This window comes from Centruroides sculpturatus, unplaced genomic scaffold (genome assembly GCF_000671375.1).
Source record: "Centruroides sculpturatus isolate CEXI.00-Female unplaced genomic scaffold, Cexi_2.0 scaffold890, whole genome shotgun sequence".
NCBI classification, from domain to species: domain Eukaryota; kingdom Metazoa; phylum Arthropoda; class Arachnida; order Scorpiones; family Buthidae; genus Centruroides; species Centruroides sculpturatus.
The window spans coordinates 270,743-290,470 of NW_019385014.1; the positions used below are offsets into that span (position 1 = coordinate 270,743).

The 19,728-nt window shown below is 29.6% G+C and overlaps 1 protein-coding gene across 3 annotated transcripts in view; it reads right to left on the reverse strand.

Annotated features, from left to right (window-relative positions):
• Positions 1 to 3,953: 3,953 nt before the first annotated feature.
• The window catches only part of LOC111633429 (hydroxymethylglutaryl-CoA lyase, mitochondrial-like), a 46,791-nt gene continuing 31,016 nt past the window's right edge, over positions 3,954 to 19,728 (reverse strand). For all 3 annotated transcript variants that reach the window (XM_023377992.1, XM_023377994.1, XM_023377993.1), the window contains exons 8-10: positions 12,718 to 12,906; positions 5,414 to 5,539; positions 3,954 to 4,736 (exon numbers count right to left, since the gene is read on the reverse strand). In XM_023377992.1, the coding sequence (XP_023233760.1) occupies positions 4,635 to 4,736; positions 5,414 to 5,539; positions 12,718 to 12,906 (417 nt within the window). In that variant the 3' untranslated portion in view covers positions 3,954 to 4,634. The remainder of the gene's footprint in view (positions 4,737 to 5,413; positions 5,540 to 12,717; positions 12,907 to 19,728) is intronic.

The following is a 19,728-nucleotide window of genomic DNA, read 5'->3' on the forward strand; positions in this document are numbered from 1 at the left end:
CAACGCCTTAAACTATTTTAACTCGATAATAACCTTCACGGCCAGTCCCCATTATAGAATTTATTATGGGAAGAGGAAGTATAATTTGAATACGGGTATTTACAGAACGTTTAACCGAATTAGTGCGTAAATGTAGCTGGAAATGTCCTTTAAACGTAATTATCGTTTTACGGAATAAGGAAATCGGGTCATAAATATCACGAGAATAGATTTTGGAAACTAGCTATTGAACTTGAGAACAAATAACCTATTCATTTAACTCTTACTTTACTCGGTGCTATTTTGATTATGAATGGTATACACCACTCCCATTAGCTTACGATCAAGGACGATTCATGGTCATAAAACTCATTTTCACGCTCCGCAAGATCTATAATACGATTTAATTCGGTAACGATTGTTTCTATCGTATTTGCAGGGCGCGGTTGAACGGATTTTTTGAACAGTTCGTAACGCGATACACTACCCAAACAAGGCCCGTGATTAAGTGGTTTTTCCTGAAAGTAAGAGTTGTAGAATAGATCTTAGAAGAAAAAACAATCCTATTCCGGTTATGTAAGTGAAAGTCTGGTAGCATTAGGGTAAAAACCTCTATATTTGGGACGTTTGGAAGGTCGTTTCTTGACGTTTATACTGGATAAACAAGTCTGGGTATAGCGTACACCCACATCTTAGATACTTTGCGGTCGAAACGTCTTTCTGGATGACCCGTCTGAATTTTAACAAACTTTTTTTCTTTCGAAGAATATCAGGGACAAATTATAGTCTAAGTTTATTTCAACCTATTTTAGGAACCGTTTACATAATGTACCACCGAAAAAAATTCCATAAAAACTTAACAAAATTAGCCTGTTTAATTTTGATCTACACCACGATAAAAGAAACGCTGTAACACAGGATACCAGCTTTAAATATATGCGTAATGTGTCCCGATTTATATGATAATTACTATTTTTTAGACTTATAAATTATTATAGATTAAATGTAAATAACAAAACAAAAATATAATTTTATTATTATATACATTTATACATAAAAATATTCAATATTTTGATAACTTTTTCAGGTTTACATGCATTTTTTTCAGCTAAATATTTTTATAAAATTTATTCAAAATTAGAATGATACAGTATTATGTTATGCAATTCCACACAATTATAACATAGTTTTTTTTAATTATTCTGTACACAAATGAGTGAAGCATTAATTAAAATCCAATATAGACTAGTATTAAGTACATGCAATGCTGCATAGGTGTTGCATCAATTTTATTATTGTGTTAATACAAAGAAATCCATTGAATTTTCTTTATCAGTTAAAATTTTTATTAAAATTTTCCTTAAATGTTAAATTATTAATTTGTATTCATTGCTTTAATAAGACTGATTAGATAAGGAAAAATTAACTTGTATGAAACATATTTTAACTATTAATTAAATTGTTAAACACACTTAATCTTTTTATCTACATTAACTTGGGAATTAGAATGAAATGTAGAAATATGTATTTAACATAGCTAACAAAACTAATGCTTTCCTATGTCTGGAAAGGATGGCAAAGTCTTACAAATAATGACTCTGCCATTTTCGGGTGTAACTTATTCTAGCATATCTATAAATTATGACTAATTATACATTTCAATATTTTTTTAAAATATCAAATATTACACAAACTATCAGTTTAAAATTAATTTCAGCGTTAATATAATTATTAAATGATAAAATTGGACTACAGATATATAAAGCTATGGGCAAAATTGACAAATTCCATTTATTTAGATGATAATATTATAAGCATGAATATGAAATTCATTGCAAAGCCAAACAATTTTGATAAATATTTCAAAATTACAACTTTTTTCTGCTTGTTTTTTTAATTTTGTGATGTCGGTCATTGTTGCTGACTAATTCGATTTGCCTGCTTGCTGCCTGAGTTGAGATATCAGAAAAGTATTTGACAGGGGTCAAAGTTTTGCTGAAGGTCGAACAACAAGTATGTAGGATTTATCCTAATAAAAATAGATATGGCCAGAACAAGTATGAAAATTTTCCACTTGGAATATAAATGATGCCTATGACAGATATTCGATATGCTCTAACTCTGTGTGAAAACCAACATTATGATAATTAATCCGGTTATATCTAGGAATGTTAAATTAATTATAATTTATCCAAATTAATTGAGAAACTGTTCTAAATCGCATATCTTTGCAATGATCTGAAAACATCCTGTAAATTTTTACCTGCTTGTAAACAATTGTTATAAGTTCCATATTTAGAAATTTAATGATTCTGTAATGCTCTTATCTCTAAGATCAGACTATCACATAATAAATATAATTTTTTCTGCTGTCATTATTTTTATCTAAATGAATAAGAGAAAAAAGTGCACTCCTTACATCATATATGGTTGCACGAAATGGTGATTAATTTCTATTAGAAAACTGTAGGAGGAGCCAACACGTAAGACAGAATAGATGAATTAAACAACAGGTATATTTGTAATCGGTATCATTAATAAAGAAGTGATATATTGGATTGTCAGAACTGTGAAACAAATGGTTTATTGTTGGCTTTGGCTCTTTTTGAACTTCTTAATTCAACAATTAAAAAAACAAAAAATTTGTGTATTCACTTTACATATATACTCCTGTCTTTCTATGGTAAGAGCTTCTAACAAATAATATAAACTAGAAGAGTTAATATGCTTGTAAATGGCAATAATTTAAATTACACTAACAGATTATCTATTGTCAAATTGGAATGACTTTTTAAAAATGGACAATAAATGACTTAATTATTTTTATGGAAAAAATTTGTTAAATAAAAAACTAATATCTAAGTTATTTTTATAATAAAAACGAAACTTGTAATTAATGAAATTTCTGTTGTCACATCAAAAAGACTTGTTTGAATTACTCATTACTTAGTCATGACATATTTTGCAAGAATTGTAATATGAGAGCCCTGAGATAAAATTCTTGAACTTTCACGTAGAAATTTCTATATGGTCCCCAGTTTGTAATTTCTGATGTATTTAGATAATAGACCAATATTATCTTTACAGAGCGATCAACCCAGTTCGATTTAATATACCCGACTTAATAAAAAAAAAATACATAATAGTAATAACTACATACAAACACAAATTACCGAGGTCAAGTATGTTTATTTTCCAGTTTTTATAACTTAATCGGCATGTATTTCTTTTTTTTAAACTCGTGTACGGATTATAAAACCTGACGTAATAAAACGTACAAACCGTCTCTAACACAATTTACACCGGAGACGGATTTAACCCCTGGACATTGCCAAAAATCCTTGACCTCAAAAAGACACATAGAAGCTGGCATTAAATGTCTGTACACAACGCCTTANATTTAAAAAAATTAATAATTAAACCGAAAATATTCAACTTACATTTACAACTCAATTAATTTTAGTTTAGAATGAATATTTCACATTTCTGAAATGAAAATATTACACCAGTAACACGATGGTGATGGTGACCTATGTAATGCTAAATGTTAATTTATTCTTAAAACTATGCTTAAGTCTTTATCACATAATTCCTTTTGATTAATGGTTAAATATGAATTAGTCTCCATCTGACCGTAATCCGAGATAACCGCCATTGACTTCTCCTAAATTATCAACCATAACAACAAATGCTACAAACACAGGAAAACAATCGAAAATGTAATTCTCCACTTAGACGATAAGTAAAGCGTAATGTTGCATTACTGTCACTTCAAAAAAACATTTTTTTTTTAACATTTACTTTGATTATATCAATATCTTTAATACTGCACAATATATTATTCCCAACTCAGTTATCGATTATAAATTTATACGTATCTGTCTAACATTAGACTACATTGTTTCAAAATAAATAATTTGTATATTGCACATTTAAAACAAACGTGTTGGCTGTAAAAATAATTTATATTTAAGTTTTTTTTTTATGAAATGAATACTATTATAAAATTAACTCAGTATCATTAAATCTTTAGTCAGCTACAAGTACACTTATGCAAAATCATTGTAAACTATTACAGAAGCAAGTAATGCTTTAAATAATTTATATTTAATTTTTTTAAAGTGGAATAACAACTATGCAAAATTATGCAAAATCCATTGAATAATTTTGGACATAAATACATTTAAAGCATCATTGTATTAATATTTGAGTTTCAATATAACTTATTATTAGTTTTAAACAAAACAAAGCAGTTTTATTGTCATATTAAAGTAGTATTCTAAGGTTTATAATTATAGTAATTTCATGACAACTTGCAACCATTAAAACTCTTAGTAAAACAGTATTCTATAAATATACCAAATCAGTTTTCTTATCAAATATTAAGTTATTTTAACTATTTATAAACATTATATTTTCTCATTTTTTATAAGTATACAAATAGACAGACATTCATCAAATCAAGCATCTCATACTTTAAAATAGTAATAACTGTTTGTTATGATAACATTTTTCTTATTGAATAAATAAATAAATGAAATATATGAAAATATAAATAAAATACCTTTACAAAATACATGATACTCATTTTATCATATTCTAATCTTGTGAGTGTTGCATGAAATCTAATAGACTGTCAATAAACTGATATATTATTACAATTTGCTTAGTGCTGCAGCAACTTTGGATCTTGAAGTCTTTTTAAGAGCTTGACATATATATTCACCAGCGTCTAGTAATTTACTTAGATTTATACCCTGAAAATATTGTAAAAAAATCATTATCACCATTTGAAAATCACTGATCTACATTCAAATTTCAATTAAGATAATCATCATTCATGCACTGTCCACTTAAGGAAAGATGCTGTATCTACAAAAAAAATTTCAAGTTGAGGTGTCTTATGGGTTTCTAATAAAATATGTTTAAACATGAATTATAACATTTCTTCTTGGCAGATATGTAAAGTATTAGAAACCTCAGCTTGAAATTTAAAATTTTTGTAGATATGGCATTTTTCCATAGGAGAGCAGTGTAAATTCTTCAAGTTTTCATCAAAAGAAAAATAAATTACAAAAACACACATTAAAAAAAAAAACAGAACTTCAAATTTTTTTTTTATTAGATCATTATGTTATTAAATGTTTGAACTTGATAAATTTTAAGATTTGTTATTTTTTTTAATGTATTTTCTGTTAAATATTTTAGTGAAGCACTAGTAATACAACTTATAGGTATTTAGTAAATCTGTAGTGTAAAAGTTATATTGAGAATTTTAGTTTATTTTTTGATAAAATGGACTTATTTCTTAAAAGTTTAAAATATTAACAATAATTTAACATATTAAACTAAATGTAGAAATATTGCTACTAGAATAATATCTATTTTCAATAATTGAGAGTTTGAGTTTATTCTGATAAAAAACAAAACATACCGTTTTAATTCCCATTCCATGCAACATATACACCACATCTTCAGTGGCAACATTTCCGGATGCATTATGAGCATAAGGACATCCACCTAGACCAGCAACAGATGCATCCACTACACTTACTCCCATCTGAAATAAATTTTATTATTTTTATATATTGTATTTAAAATGTTAAATACAATATAAATGTCAACAGAAAATATTGACTGCAAAAAATATAAATGCAAATTACCTTACAGTATTTATAAATTTCCTGAGCTGTTATATTAAATATAAAGAATATACTATTATTAATCCAGAGAAATACAAAATACTGTATTTATTCTAATAAAAAAGTACATTGTTTATTAGAGGGAGACTATTATTTCCATTGTTTAGGAATTGGGTGCAATTATGACTAAATTATTAATGGAATAAATCTGGTAACTTTTTTCATATTATTATTATTTGAACAATAGTGCAGCATTCAACATACCCACACCTTATTTTAAAAATATGGTAAGAATACAATACTGAATAGAATGTGCAGTTAAATGTTGTCTATAATACAGAGAATTATTAATATTAAATCAAAAATTGTTGATTATTTTAAATATTGATTTTTTTACCTAAAATAAGGTCATCAAATGTATGATGACTTCTATAAAGTTCTGTTATTAAGTGTCATTATCTTTTTTTATTGGTAGTAAGATCAATTATGTTAATATATTATGATGAATGAAACAATATAAAAACATCAAATAAGATTAATGTGCATGAGTGATAAGAAAATCAAACTGACATTATTATGTAAATTAATATGATGGCATTAAATATTGTTCTAAAGTGAATTAATTATAAATACACTAAAATTTTATTAAGTGTTGTATTTCTTTTATTTTATTAAGTATTGAATTTATGTATTGTTTTTATTGTTTATTCAAAGTGTAATTAAAACAAAAATTTTAATGTAATGCAAATCTTGGAATTTCTGTTGTTAATGAGATAGTAGGAATAACCCAAGTTACTTATCCTTTTTATTTAAGGGTGATGACTAGTAGTTGGGATTTTAAAATATGACCCAGATTTCAACTTTTTTACTTGAATGACATCAGCTGAATTTATTGTCTAAAGACATAACTTGAAAATTCCTAGAAACTTTTAAACAATGGTGTTCATTTACTAATACACGAAAATCTAACTATGAAATGAAAATATTTTAAATCTCTCTATTTTTGATCACTTTTATACTGAATATACACACACCACAGATTTTAACAGTGGAAAAAATTTCCTTTCATGACATTTTAAAAACTTAATGATAAAAAAAAATTAGCTATTTAAAATTTAAAATAAACATGATTCTAAAAAAGAAAAAGAAATTGAAAGTAACTAAAAAATTGTTTCTCATATAATCATAATTTGAGGGTTAACATCTAACTGAAAATAATAAAATAATTCTAGAATTAAACTTTCGTAATTGTCCCTCCTGAATTTCAGATATTCTTTAGTGCTTACTTACAAAACTGTCAAAGTATCATATCAGATTATTAAAATATATCTGATGCATTTTACATAATTCAACACTTCATAAAAATTTTTATAGAATATATTTGGAATTGCATACTTCTTATTCTATTATAATTTCAAGTTGAATGTAAAATATTTTTATATATTGAAATTTAATTACATAATTTTTGAAATGAAATAACAAGTTTAATAAAATCTATTACTTAAAATCAAATTTAATTTTTTTAACAATATTAAATTCTTTTGTTTAATGATTATTTTAATAAAGATACCTTTAATAATTATTAATTACATTACACATCAGTTTCAGCTTTTGTAATGCAAGATATTAAAAATACTATGATTTTAATATTAAATTTTTACTTACCAATTCGTATTAATATTAAAAACATTACACAGTAGAAATTTCATATTTGAAAAGTTAAAATTTTCTTATTTACAGATAAAAAAATTAGAGGAACAATTTAATGATTGCTATACTAGCATGGTCTGATGGTTATCTCAAAGATTCTTGTATGATTTTTGAGCTGCAATTTGAAAAAAATTATTGACCTCTAAATTTCCACTGTCATCCATCTGTCTGTCTTTCCTTAATCTTGAGAATGTATATGGAAACCTTAGGGTCAAAAGGACCATATTTACTCACACATAAGATGAGGTTTTTATTCATTTTTCACTGCTTCAAAAATGTAGGTTATCCTTTACATGTGAGTGAAGGATTATTTACATTTTTGCAATAACCTTTGTAAACCATGTATTTGCATTTGTTAATGGATGCTCACCCTCTGGTGTTTAAAAACAAAAATATTTTTTCTGGGTCGTTTGAATCATTCTTGTGTATTGTCAGGAGTAAAGATGAATAGCAATAGGAAAAGCAAAGCTTTTGAATTGAATTCCAATTTGAAATAAGTTTTAATCCATTCCCACATGAAAACAGATGATTATTTGGAAATCAGAATTCAGAGAAACTCATAAGTGTAATTGACGGAAAGTGAATTTGACTTTGACTGTTAAGAATTGGCAAAAAAAATTTCCAATCATCCAGCTTTACATGAACAAATTATGTTGTCGATTTTACAAGATTTTTCCTTGAAGTTTAAAATACTAGTAATTTTTGCAGAAAAATGTGTGCATTTACGTTCATTTGATATTTTATTTGTGATTAAACAAAGAAAATTAAAATTAGAACTGTATTAATAAATCTATTTCATTTTAATATTTAAAGTTGCACCTCATCCTATATGCAAGTAAATACAGTATATAAGAAATTCCAATGCAAACCGAGAGTCATGTTATTTCAATTCAAAAATTTTTCCTCTGAAAGGTGTTAAGAGTCATGCCAGTCATCTATCTATTGTTAAAGGAAAAGTATGATGTACAGGAGCAAGCCACTACTAATTTCAGGTAGAAAACATATATTTTAAATTAAATAAATTTTTAAAAAATTATTAAAAATTGCAGCCTGGCATTGTGACAATGTCATAATAAATACAGTAATACCCCGAACTTACGCGATAGGTGGAACCGAGCGGTAACCGCATAAGTCAAATTTGCGTAAGTCGGGGTATAATTTCGCATATAAATACATACAAATAATTTTTAATTGGGGCCGGAGACTAAAGAAAACAATAATTTAGAAAAAAATGTTTAATAAAATCTTAGATAATACATATGTATAACAAATTAGGCCTATATTATTTTACAATTTTTCACATTTACTTGATTATTACGCCATAATTTTAACATTGTTTCCATCTCAGCGATAATACTGTGACGTTTACGAATGATGCTTGAATTTAAAGATTGAGCATTTTTCACAGCTTCGAGAATTTTTTCTTTGCCTTTTATAATTGTTCTGACCGACAATTCCGGTAGATCAAACTTCTTTGCCAATTCACAAATTTTCATTTTTGTATTGAAGTCTTTAATCATGGGTACATTCGTAGTCAAACGAGTTAAACACGTTAGTAACGAATCGGTCAAAAAGTCTAACAAAATAGGAATAACGATGACGTCATTCTCGTTTAACTCGTTTGACTTTACGAACATACCCAATGTTAACTTACATTCCAAAGATAAAGTTTTTCTTTTCTTGTTTGATGCAGAAGAATTAGTTCTACTTCGTTTGAATGACATAGTAGAGTCTCTCAAGTCTCCGTAGATATAACAAACACAGAAATAAATTGTAGCTATGTGTGGATTCCGTGTGACACATCCGAACATGTAAGCTGAACAATAGTGTGGGGGGAGTGAGTAATCAAGGGTTGCGTGGCGCTCAAACAAAAGACGAATCGACGAGATTTGAAAATCGTGTAACTCCGGGTTCGCGTAAGTCGGGGTATTACTGTAACTGCAAATGTCAGAATTGTAATTATGTGAGTAGGTTTTAATTTGTCAATTTGTAAGGATAAAATTGTCATCTAATAAAGACTATAGAAAGTGTCTGCCAGATTCTTCTTTCTGCAAATAAGCTGACACAACTGACCATACTTTTGTTATTTATGAATGTAAAAGAATAGCAATATGATTGAAAAAATAAGAATACAAAGACATTTTGCTATTTATTTCTCCCTTCCATATTCATGGTTTCCAAAATATAAAAAATCTGTACTTAATTTACAAGGTAAAAGCTACATAAAGTATTTTGAATAATTCAATTATTGTTTCTATTCCAAAAGCAATTAATAATGCATAGCCATGTGATTTAAAAAATGAATCGTCATAACTGAAATTATTATTTTGAGAAAAGTTAATTATGCATTTTGATTTAATTTTCTAAAATTATTTTTATTCAGCATAGCTTTTAACTATGTGTATATCATTTCACTTATGAATTATATCTTACCTGTAAAAATTTATTTGTAAATTGATAAAGAATTTGATATTACATCAGAAATCAGCTATTTCATTATTATTTATTAATCAATTATGAATATAAATGTGTTATTATTAAAAACAATCATTTTTATTTGGAAAAATAATAATATATTATAGATTTTACAAGGAGAATCATTCATGTTTAATAAAGTAGACAAAAATTAATAAATTGAAATTAACTTACATTTCTCAAATTTACATTTTTCATTTTATAAGTTAAAACTAAATATTTTATTCCACGCACAATAATTTTCTAGACTAAAGGTTAAGTGCATAGCACAAAATCCCTTTAAGATCCATAAATAACTCAAATAAATAATCATGGATGGAAGGATTAACATTTTGAATAATTTCTACAGATCTTAGGGTTAAAGGATTTTGAATATTGTTGCATATTTGAAAATGTAACAATATTCAAAAACCATTGACCTGAAGATCTGTAGAAATGATTCAAAATGTTAATCCTTCTGTCTAATATTTATGCAGCACAAAACACCGTAAATAAATTATAAACAGTTTATTAATCAAATATCGCCATTCCACATCATAAATTTTGAAATTTTTGGTATGATCTAAATTAATTCAGATCAGTTCTTTACGTGAGAGCCTGGACTAGACAAAAAATTTTTATGAAAAAGAAAAAAAAAATCCAAAAACGATACGATTATATCTTTTCCCATGGACTTGCTTCCTTGTCCAGAGATGATATCTTCTGGATGTGTCACCAAGAACATAATGACCAGAATTTGTCTATTGGACATAGAAATTAACATTACCAAAGATGGGCATAAGAAAAAAAAGGGAGGACCCCCAAATAAAAGAATAAAATCAATGACAATGAGGGCAGTTTGCCATCTCCAGAGTTTGTCACTCATTTTTTCTCTTCCAGATCTCAGATACACCGACCACCTTGGATCAAATGTCTCACTGACTATCATCAAGCAATCCACATTGATCTTCAGGCAATTCCAGATACCAGATGCTCTAAGGACAAGAGGTCCTCCAAACCACCTATTTGCCAATGAATAAGGAACTGACTTTCTTGGTTATACTCAAGGTATTTATCAACACACAATTGAATATAAATTCTCTCTTGTGGTTAGGGCCAGCAACAATAGTACTAATAACTCTATAGTGAAATCCTAACTAACCTCCTATAGCTATAAATAAATAAAATACAGTAGAGCATCGATTATTCGAAAGTCAATTATCCGAAAGAATTCCAGTCGGCAAATTTAAATTTTCGCCAGTGCTGTGGCGCTGCAATCTTTGGCTATGTCTTGGGCTACTCAAATATTTTACGTTTTTGATACTAAATTAACTTCTGAAGTATAATTTTTTATTGTTTTTATATTTTTCAATATATTTATTTTGTTTATACAAAATAAAAAAATAATTTTTAACAATACAATAGTCTTCGTTAGGCTTAACATCCACGAAAATTCAACGCAAAGTGATACGCAACGGAGAAAAATTTCAACATGGGATAAATTAATATATTTTTTCGTACACAATCGGTTATCCGAAATATCAATTTTCTGAACAATCCCTAATTGATTTGAATAATCGACACTCTACTGTATTTGTTTGCTAAATCTGTAGTTGAGTGCACTTCTTTCGAACACACAGCCTCTTGGAAATCCTCCATATCGAATCAGACTACCTACAAATGCAACTGCTTGTGCATGAACAATAATTAGTGACCATAGTGATTTCTGTGTCTATCCATAAGACACAGTGGTGTCAGAATCCTGATGTGGCATTATGAAGTGGTGTGGAAACATAGGGGGCACTTGCACATTGTCACATTTATTCTATATAGCTACTGCATAAATTTATTATTTTCATTAGTATCTAATTAAATTTTGCTTATGAAAATTTGTATAATTTTTACATAAAAACTGAAGTTTTACTTTGTATAACTATACACTATACTGTATAGTGTTTCACTAACAATTTAATGGAACATATAAACTGTAAAAATGTTTGAACTATGTAATTTATTTATGAGGGCTAATATCTAGGATAATTTTTTTTATAGAGCTAACTAATAGCAACAATGTAGCAACCAATGTAGTATTTCACTATATTTTCTGAATGCACCTGTCAATCATCAGTGAGATGGGCTACTGTGCAGGCATGTGCTTCCCTTTGTTGTGATGTGAAATGGACAAGTTGAAAAAGTAATGTATTTATTTGCATGGAGTTTTGCTGGAAACTTGGTAAGATAGTTATCAAAATGTTTGAAATGCTTCAACAAGCATTTGGAGAAACAACACTCAATCAGTCCAAAACATTTCAGTGGTATTCACATTTCAAAAAAGGACATACTTCAATTCATAACAACCACAAAGACTGATCCAATGGCATGAATCAATGAGACTGTTGATCATCTTACTGTTCTGCATTGCAGTTTGTTGGAATGTCCTCATAAATGGTCTTCTGTACCACGACAATGAGTTGTACCACACAGCCCAAAATGTCATGGAACTTTTGTCGAAGTGCAGCATTCCCATACTTCCCCACCAACCTTACCAGATTTGGCATCTTGCAACTTCTTTTTCTCAGGCTCAAAACCATCCCAAAGGAGAAATGATATCAAGGCATTGTGGAGATATAACTAAATGCAACATGCAGCTATACTTATTCTCAAACAGCCTATCAGACATGCATGGAAAAGTGGAAGAATCCCTGATATTGCTGCATATGATCTAGAAAGTCAAACTTTGAAATTGCTTTTGTTTTTCTATAATAAATTCTGTACCAGATATTTTTGATCAGCCCTCAAATATTCTAATAATAATAAAATTTTCTTTTCTTGGCATTAAATTATGGAATTGAGAAATGTAAACTTTAGAATTAAAACAAAATATTGTAATTACATAAAAATAGTGTTTAAGATAAAATAAAAAAAAAATCACCTGTAATGATGTTAAAATATTGGCTAGAGCTTGTCCGTAAGTGTCGTGACAATGAATAGCTAAAGCATTAACAGGTAAAGATTTTGTGACTTCATTCAGCATGGATTTGATAGATCCTGGTGTTCCAACTCCAATGGTATCTCCTAAAGATATTTCATAACAACCCATATCGTACATCTTACTGGCTACCTAGAAAGAATATTTTATTTAAAAACCTGATATCTACTTGCAAAAACCAAACACAATAGTTTATTTAATAAAATATACAGTTAACATTGTGTACTTTATCAAATTAAATAACTACAATAATTTGACATGTACAGGAAATCCTGTTAGTTCATAACTGTACTATTTGTCCTAGCCAGGAATGTAGATATTTACACATAAAGGAATTTGGTTAGTTTGAAATATGGCTACTTTAAAATCTGAAGTGAAAATTCTGTCCAAACTGTGATATGTGTATGTTAAATTGTTTGTTTAGATCAACATGGATAGCAAGATTGGGCTACATATAGCAGATTGAGATATTTGTACAGCTATAAGTTACATTGGGTGACTTACTACATTTTGGGCCATTTTAAAAAATAATTTGGGCTACATTTTGAGAATTCTGCTTTACTTTTTATAAAACCTAACTGGAAACCTGTGAGGTTCTTGCCAAACATGTGCTGCTTACCTGCAGTTTATTTATATATTGTAAATGTTATGCTCAGCCAATACTGGTGCCATGTGCTATGCCAGACTAAACTCAAGACAAAGCTATCCAAACAAGTGTAACATTAAGCTGTGTTATTAGTGTACATGTGAAAGTCTACAAACTTCCTAACAATGTGACATGTAGGGTTTCTCATTTCCCAGNAGGAATTTGGTTAGTTTGAAATATGGCTACTTTAAAATCTGAAGTGAAAATTCTGTCCAAACTGTGATATGTGTATGTTAAATTGTTTGTTTAGACCAATGTGGATGGCAAGATTGGGCTACATATAGCAGATTGAGATATTTGTAGGGCTATAAGTTACATTGGGTGACTTACTACTTTTTGGGCCATTTTAAAAAATAATTTGGGCTACATTTTGAGAATTCTGCTTTACTTTTTATAAAACCTAACTGGAAACTTGTGAGGTTCTTGCAAAATATGTGCTGCTTACCTGCAGTTTATTTATATATTGTAAATGTTATGCTCAGCCAATACTGGTGCCATGTGCTATGCCAGACTAAACTCAAGACAAAGCTATCCAAACAAGTGTAACATTAAGCTGTGTTATTAGTGTACATGTGAAAGTCTACAAACTTCCTAACAATGTGACATGTAGGGTTTCTCATTTCCCAGTCTTTTGCTTGTCCTGGGATAAAAGTGAACTGTTTCCCAGAATCCCAGGACAGAATTAATTATTTTTAAGATATATCATTTGATTTCATGATATTTTGTATAATTATTTTTCATTTTTTAAAGTAATTTAATATGTTCTGCAATCTCCAAAATCATATTAATAATGTTGTGTAAGATACATATTAAAAATTACCTTTGAATTTTGTAGAAATTTTCACAAATAGAAAAAATTTATTAAAGTTTGCTGGAAACTGCATACAACAACAAAATGCTTTGAATTGAGTTGAAAATTTAAAAAAATGAACTTAGATCAAACTTCTAACTTAAAAGGTAATTTTCGTTTTTTAAATAAAACATTATAAGATTTTAAAAAGCAAGATGGTCAATACTCCGATCACTCAATCTGATTCTTATTTTAGTAATGAAAAGTCCAGCTACTAAGAATGCCCTTTCCAATTCAATTAATGTTAGTGGAATTGTCAATTCAATTGATGTTAGTGGAATGTTAGTGGAATTTAATACATTTAAGAGAAGACAGATGTTATATTTTTCCCACCTGTAGCCTGGAAGATTTCTAGTTCATTTTCGAGACTGTAGTACTTTTTTTGCTCTGCTCTCTAGTATTCTTCATTTGTCTACCTTGGCTGCTTTAATAGTGGCATCAGGCTTATAGCCCAATAATTCGGCAATTTGTTTGGTTTTAATAATCAGGTTTATGAAGAAAAACTTTATACTTGCATATTTTGTTTGTATCCTTGCCCAATTTGCACAACCTAGCATAATGCAGTTATTGAAGCTATTGGGCATGGTTAAAAATTACGACAGCATAAGCACAGTTATTCTTACAGGTTCTGACAAGTAAAGAATTTTCAGAGTCCTGCCACAAATAAGCTATGTATTGATTATTGACCATTTGTGACATGCCATAATGAGGAAAAATTAAAAAAACCAATAAGTAGGTTTAAAATTAATAAATACAAATGTATTTTGATAGCTTATAAGTTAATTATACTTTCTATTTGCAAATTTACTCAACCTTAACACAAAATAAGAAAAAAGTGAACTTTTAAGAAATTTGTGGAATTTCCTGGTTAAAAAAACGGAATCCCGGTTGTTTTTTAACCCTGATCTCAAACTCTGGTTTCTCAAAGGNACCTTAACACAAAATAAGAAAAAAGTGAACTTTTAAGAAATTTGTGGAATTTCCTGGTTAAAAAAACGGAATCCCGGTTGTTTTTTAACCCTGATCTCAAACTCTGGTTTCTCAAAGGGATCCCATTTGAGAAACCCTAGTGACATGTTCAATATTGTGACTTTCTGCAGTGCTATGTGTATGTGGTATAACACCGGTTGAAGAGAGGACAACAGGTACAATAAATATCTTATCCATCCTCCACATTTATCTTATTTCTTGAGTAAATGAAATGTACTTGATTTTTTCAGTGTGAGCATTTTTTATGTTATGAGTGTTTGGAACAGAGATCTTACTGCATTTGTTGATGAGAGTTATGTCAGAGTTATGTCATAAATTGTTTTATCTGTGATTATGGTTCTGTTGTAGTATATTCGTAGTATGGTGTCTGGGTATTTAATAATCTGTGTTTATGTGCAAGCTTTTGATATATTATATTTGCTACTTGATTACGCCTATGTAAATATTCTGTTTGTGCTAAGAGCTTGCAACCATGTTGTACTGTTTCTGGCAGAATTTGGCATTTTCTGTAAGAGTCATTTGTTAGTGATGTATCCTTCAGGATGTGTTTTCTACAGTTNTCCGATAATTCGGCAATTTGTTTGGTTTTAATAATCAGGTTTATGAAGAAAAACTTTATACTTGCATATTTTGTTTGTATCCTTGCCCAATTTGCACAACCTGGCATAATGCCTATGCAATATTGCACAACCTGGCATAATGTTATTGAAGCTACTGGGCATGGTTAAAAATTAAGACAGCATAAGCACAGTTATCCTTACAGGTTCTGACAAGTAAAGAATTTTCAGAGTCCTGCCACAAATAAGCTATGTATTGATTATGACCATTTGTAACATGCCATAATGAGGAAAAATTAAAAAAAACAATAAGTAGGTTTAAAATTAATAAATACAAATGTATTCTGACAGTTTATGAGTTAATTATTCTTTCTATTTGCAAATTTACTCAACCTTAACACAAAATAAGAAAAAAGTGAACTTTTAAGAAATTTGCGGAATTTCCTGGTTAAAAAAAACCAGAATTCCGGTTGTTTTTTAACCCTGCTCTCAAACTCTGGTTTCTCAAAGGGATCCCATTTGAGAAACCCTAGTGACATGACTTTCTGCAGTGCTATGTGTATATGGTATAACACCGGTTGAAAAGAGGACAACAGGTACAATAAATATCTTATCCATCCTCCACATCTGTCTTATTTCTTGAGTAAATGGAATGTACTTGATTTTTTCAGTGTGAGCATTTTTTTATGTTATGAGTGTTTGGAACAGAGATCTTACTGCATTTGTTGATGAGAGTTATGTCAGGTCTATTGTCATAAATTGTTTTATCTGTGATTATGGTTCTGTTGTAGTACAGTAATACCCCAAACTTACACGATAGGTGGGATTGAGCGATAACCACGTAAGTCGGGGTATAATTTCGCAATTTGTGTAAAATCCAAATTGGATGTATGTAAGCTAATAAATGTTCTCGTTAACCTTATCTCGCCTTTTGATTCATTCACGGTTACAAGAAATCACAACATAGAGTCTCTCGAGTCTCCGTAGATATAACAAACACAGAAATAAATAACACAAAATAAATTGTAGCTATGTGTTGATTCCGCATGACACGTCCAAACATGTAAGCTGAACAATAGTGGGGGAGGAGTGAGTAATCAAGAGTTGCGTGGCACTCAAACAAAAGATGAATCAACGAGATTTGAAAATCACGTAACTCCGGGTTTGCATATGGCGAGGTATTACTGTATATTTGTAGTATGGTGTCTGGGTATTTAATAATCTGTGTTTATGTGCAAGCTCTTGATATGTCATATTTGCTACTTGATATATTATATTTGCTACTTGATTACGCCTATGTAAATATTCTGTTTGTGCTAAGAGCTTGCAACCATGTTGTACTGTTTCTGGCAGAATTTGGCATTTTCTGTAAGAGTCATTTGTTAGTGATGTATCCTTCAGGATGTGTTTTCTACAGTTTTTAGTGTGTTTGACCTGATCTTGAATGGCAACCATAAACCCTTCAGTCTCTCCAAACAGGCAGCTCCTAGTCAGTCAGTAGTTTGATGCAGCTTTGTCAACACAATCCTGAGCTAGGTCATAGGCATGCCTGCCATGAAGTGTCTTTTGGACCCATGATTGCTTCATATGTATGTCCATTGTGTTGAGCTATAGTATGTCCATGTGCTCAGAATGTAAGCTGAAAGGTGTGTGGTTAGTCTGCCAGAGTTATAGCTTTATATAATTTTGATGTTTGTGGGAGTTTTTCCACAAAAAACAAGAATGTCTGAATTTGTTTGTAGTGTAGGCTCACTAAATTAGTAAAGTTACAGTCACCTTCTTTACAAGGAAGAGTTAATCTTTCTGTAGATGATTTTGGGTGATATTGTTTATGCTTAGTAAATGTTGATCTTGTTTTCTTTTGGAGTTGCTTGAGATCTGTGCATGTCCAGTGTATAACTAGACATGCACAGATCTTGAAACCAAAAGAATAAGTGAATGTAAGGACAACGTAGGTATTAATAACTTTAATAGTATGTTTTGCATTTAGGTGTATTTTTAGTACTGTATGCAATCTGTTCTGGTATTTGAGTGTTAATCTTTGTTTTACAGTATCTGTGCATGTTATGTCTGTAAGTTTGGCCTGTTGAATCCTAAATATTTGTAAAACTCACCTTTATTTGTAAAACTATAATATTTGTAAAATATTGAGTATAGTTTAAGAGATGATGAAGCTCATTCTGTGTGGATGGATGAAGTTTGATTTTGTACATGTATGAGGTGTGATAATGTGAAGTGTGTTGTTTTCTTGTGTCTGATATTGTAGCCCTATTGTGTTTTGTTCAATGTGTTAGATAAAGAGTTAAGTGCAAGGCAGAACCAAAGAGGCTCAAGGAATCTCCTTGAAAAATTCCTCTCTTTGATGTGTATTTGATTTGTTTTTATGCGAGTGTTATGGAGGTTAAAATGTAATGTTGTTCTCCAGTGGAACATGGTAGAAGCAAGAAAACTAATGAATTGGAGATGAATTTTATAGATACGAAGAGTGTGCTGGAGTTGGACAATTATTATTATTAATGAAAATAGCATTCTGTGTATGTAGCTGTATTCCATTTGCTTAATAAATTACATCAGTTACATGGCATTTGGCATACTGTACAGAATTATGTAAATCTTGGATAATTCAAAGTTGCGATTATTTGTTAGTTTGAAATTCAAGGAACAAAGGATTTCCTGTATTTATTAAATTAAACATCAATTTCAGAAGAAAGATTATTGTTAAAATCCTTTTATGCAATTATTTTGTCTTTACATCTNCATGTTGTACTGTTTCTGGCAGAATTTGGCATTTTCTGTAAGAGTCATTTGTTAGTGATGTATCCTTCAGGATGTGTTTTCTACAGTTTTTAGTGTATTTGACCTGATCTTGAATGACAACCATAAACCCTTCAGTCTCTCCAAACAGGCAGCTCCTAGTCAGTCAGCAGTTTGATGCAGTTTTGTCAACACAATCCTGAGCTAGGTCATAGGCATGCCTGCCACGAAGTGTCTTTTGGACCCATAATTGCTTCATGGTGTTGAGCTATAGTATGTCCAACTGCTCAGAATGTAAGCCGAAAGGTGTGTGGTTAGTCTGCCAGAGTTATAGCTTTATATAATTTTGATGTTTGTAGGAGTTTTTCCACAAAAAACAAGAATTTCTGAATTTGTTTGTAGTTTAGGTTCACTAAATTAGTAAAGCTACAGTCATCTTCTTTACAAGGAAGAGTTAATCTTTCTGTAGATGATTTTGGGTGATATTGTTTATGTAAATGTTAATCTTAGTAAATGTTGATCTTGTTTTCTTTTGGAGTTGCTTGAGATCTGTGCATGTCCAGTGTATAACTAGACATGCACAGGATCTTGAAACCAAAAGAATAAGTGAATGTAGTGACAACATAGGTATTAATAGCTTTAATAGTATGTTTTGCATTTAGGTGTATTTTTAATACTGTATGCAATCTGTTCTGGTATTTGAGTGTTAATCTTTGTTTTAGCTGTGCATGTTATGTCTGTAAGTTTGGCCTGTTGAATCCTAAATATTTGTAAAACTATAATATTTGTAAAATATTATTGAGTCCATCGAAGACATGGACTCAATAATATCTCCAATTCTGAATACAAAGTCTCCTTTCTTCAGAACTCCTTTATCAATGTGTAGTGTGTTTGCTTTTGTCTCCATTTGTATATTGAATGTGTGTGTGTGTGTGTGTGTGTGTGTGTGTGTATATAGTATAAGAGATGATGAAGCTCATTCTGTGTGGATGGATGAAGTTTGATATCGTACATGTATGAGGTGTGATAATGTGAAGTGTGTTGTTTTTTGTGTCTGATATTGTAGCCCTATCGTGTTTTGTTCAATGTGTTAGATAAAGAGTTAAGTGCAAGGCAGAACCAGAGGCTCAAGGAATCTCCTTGAAAAATTCCTCTCT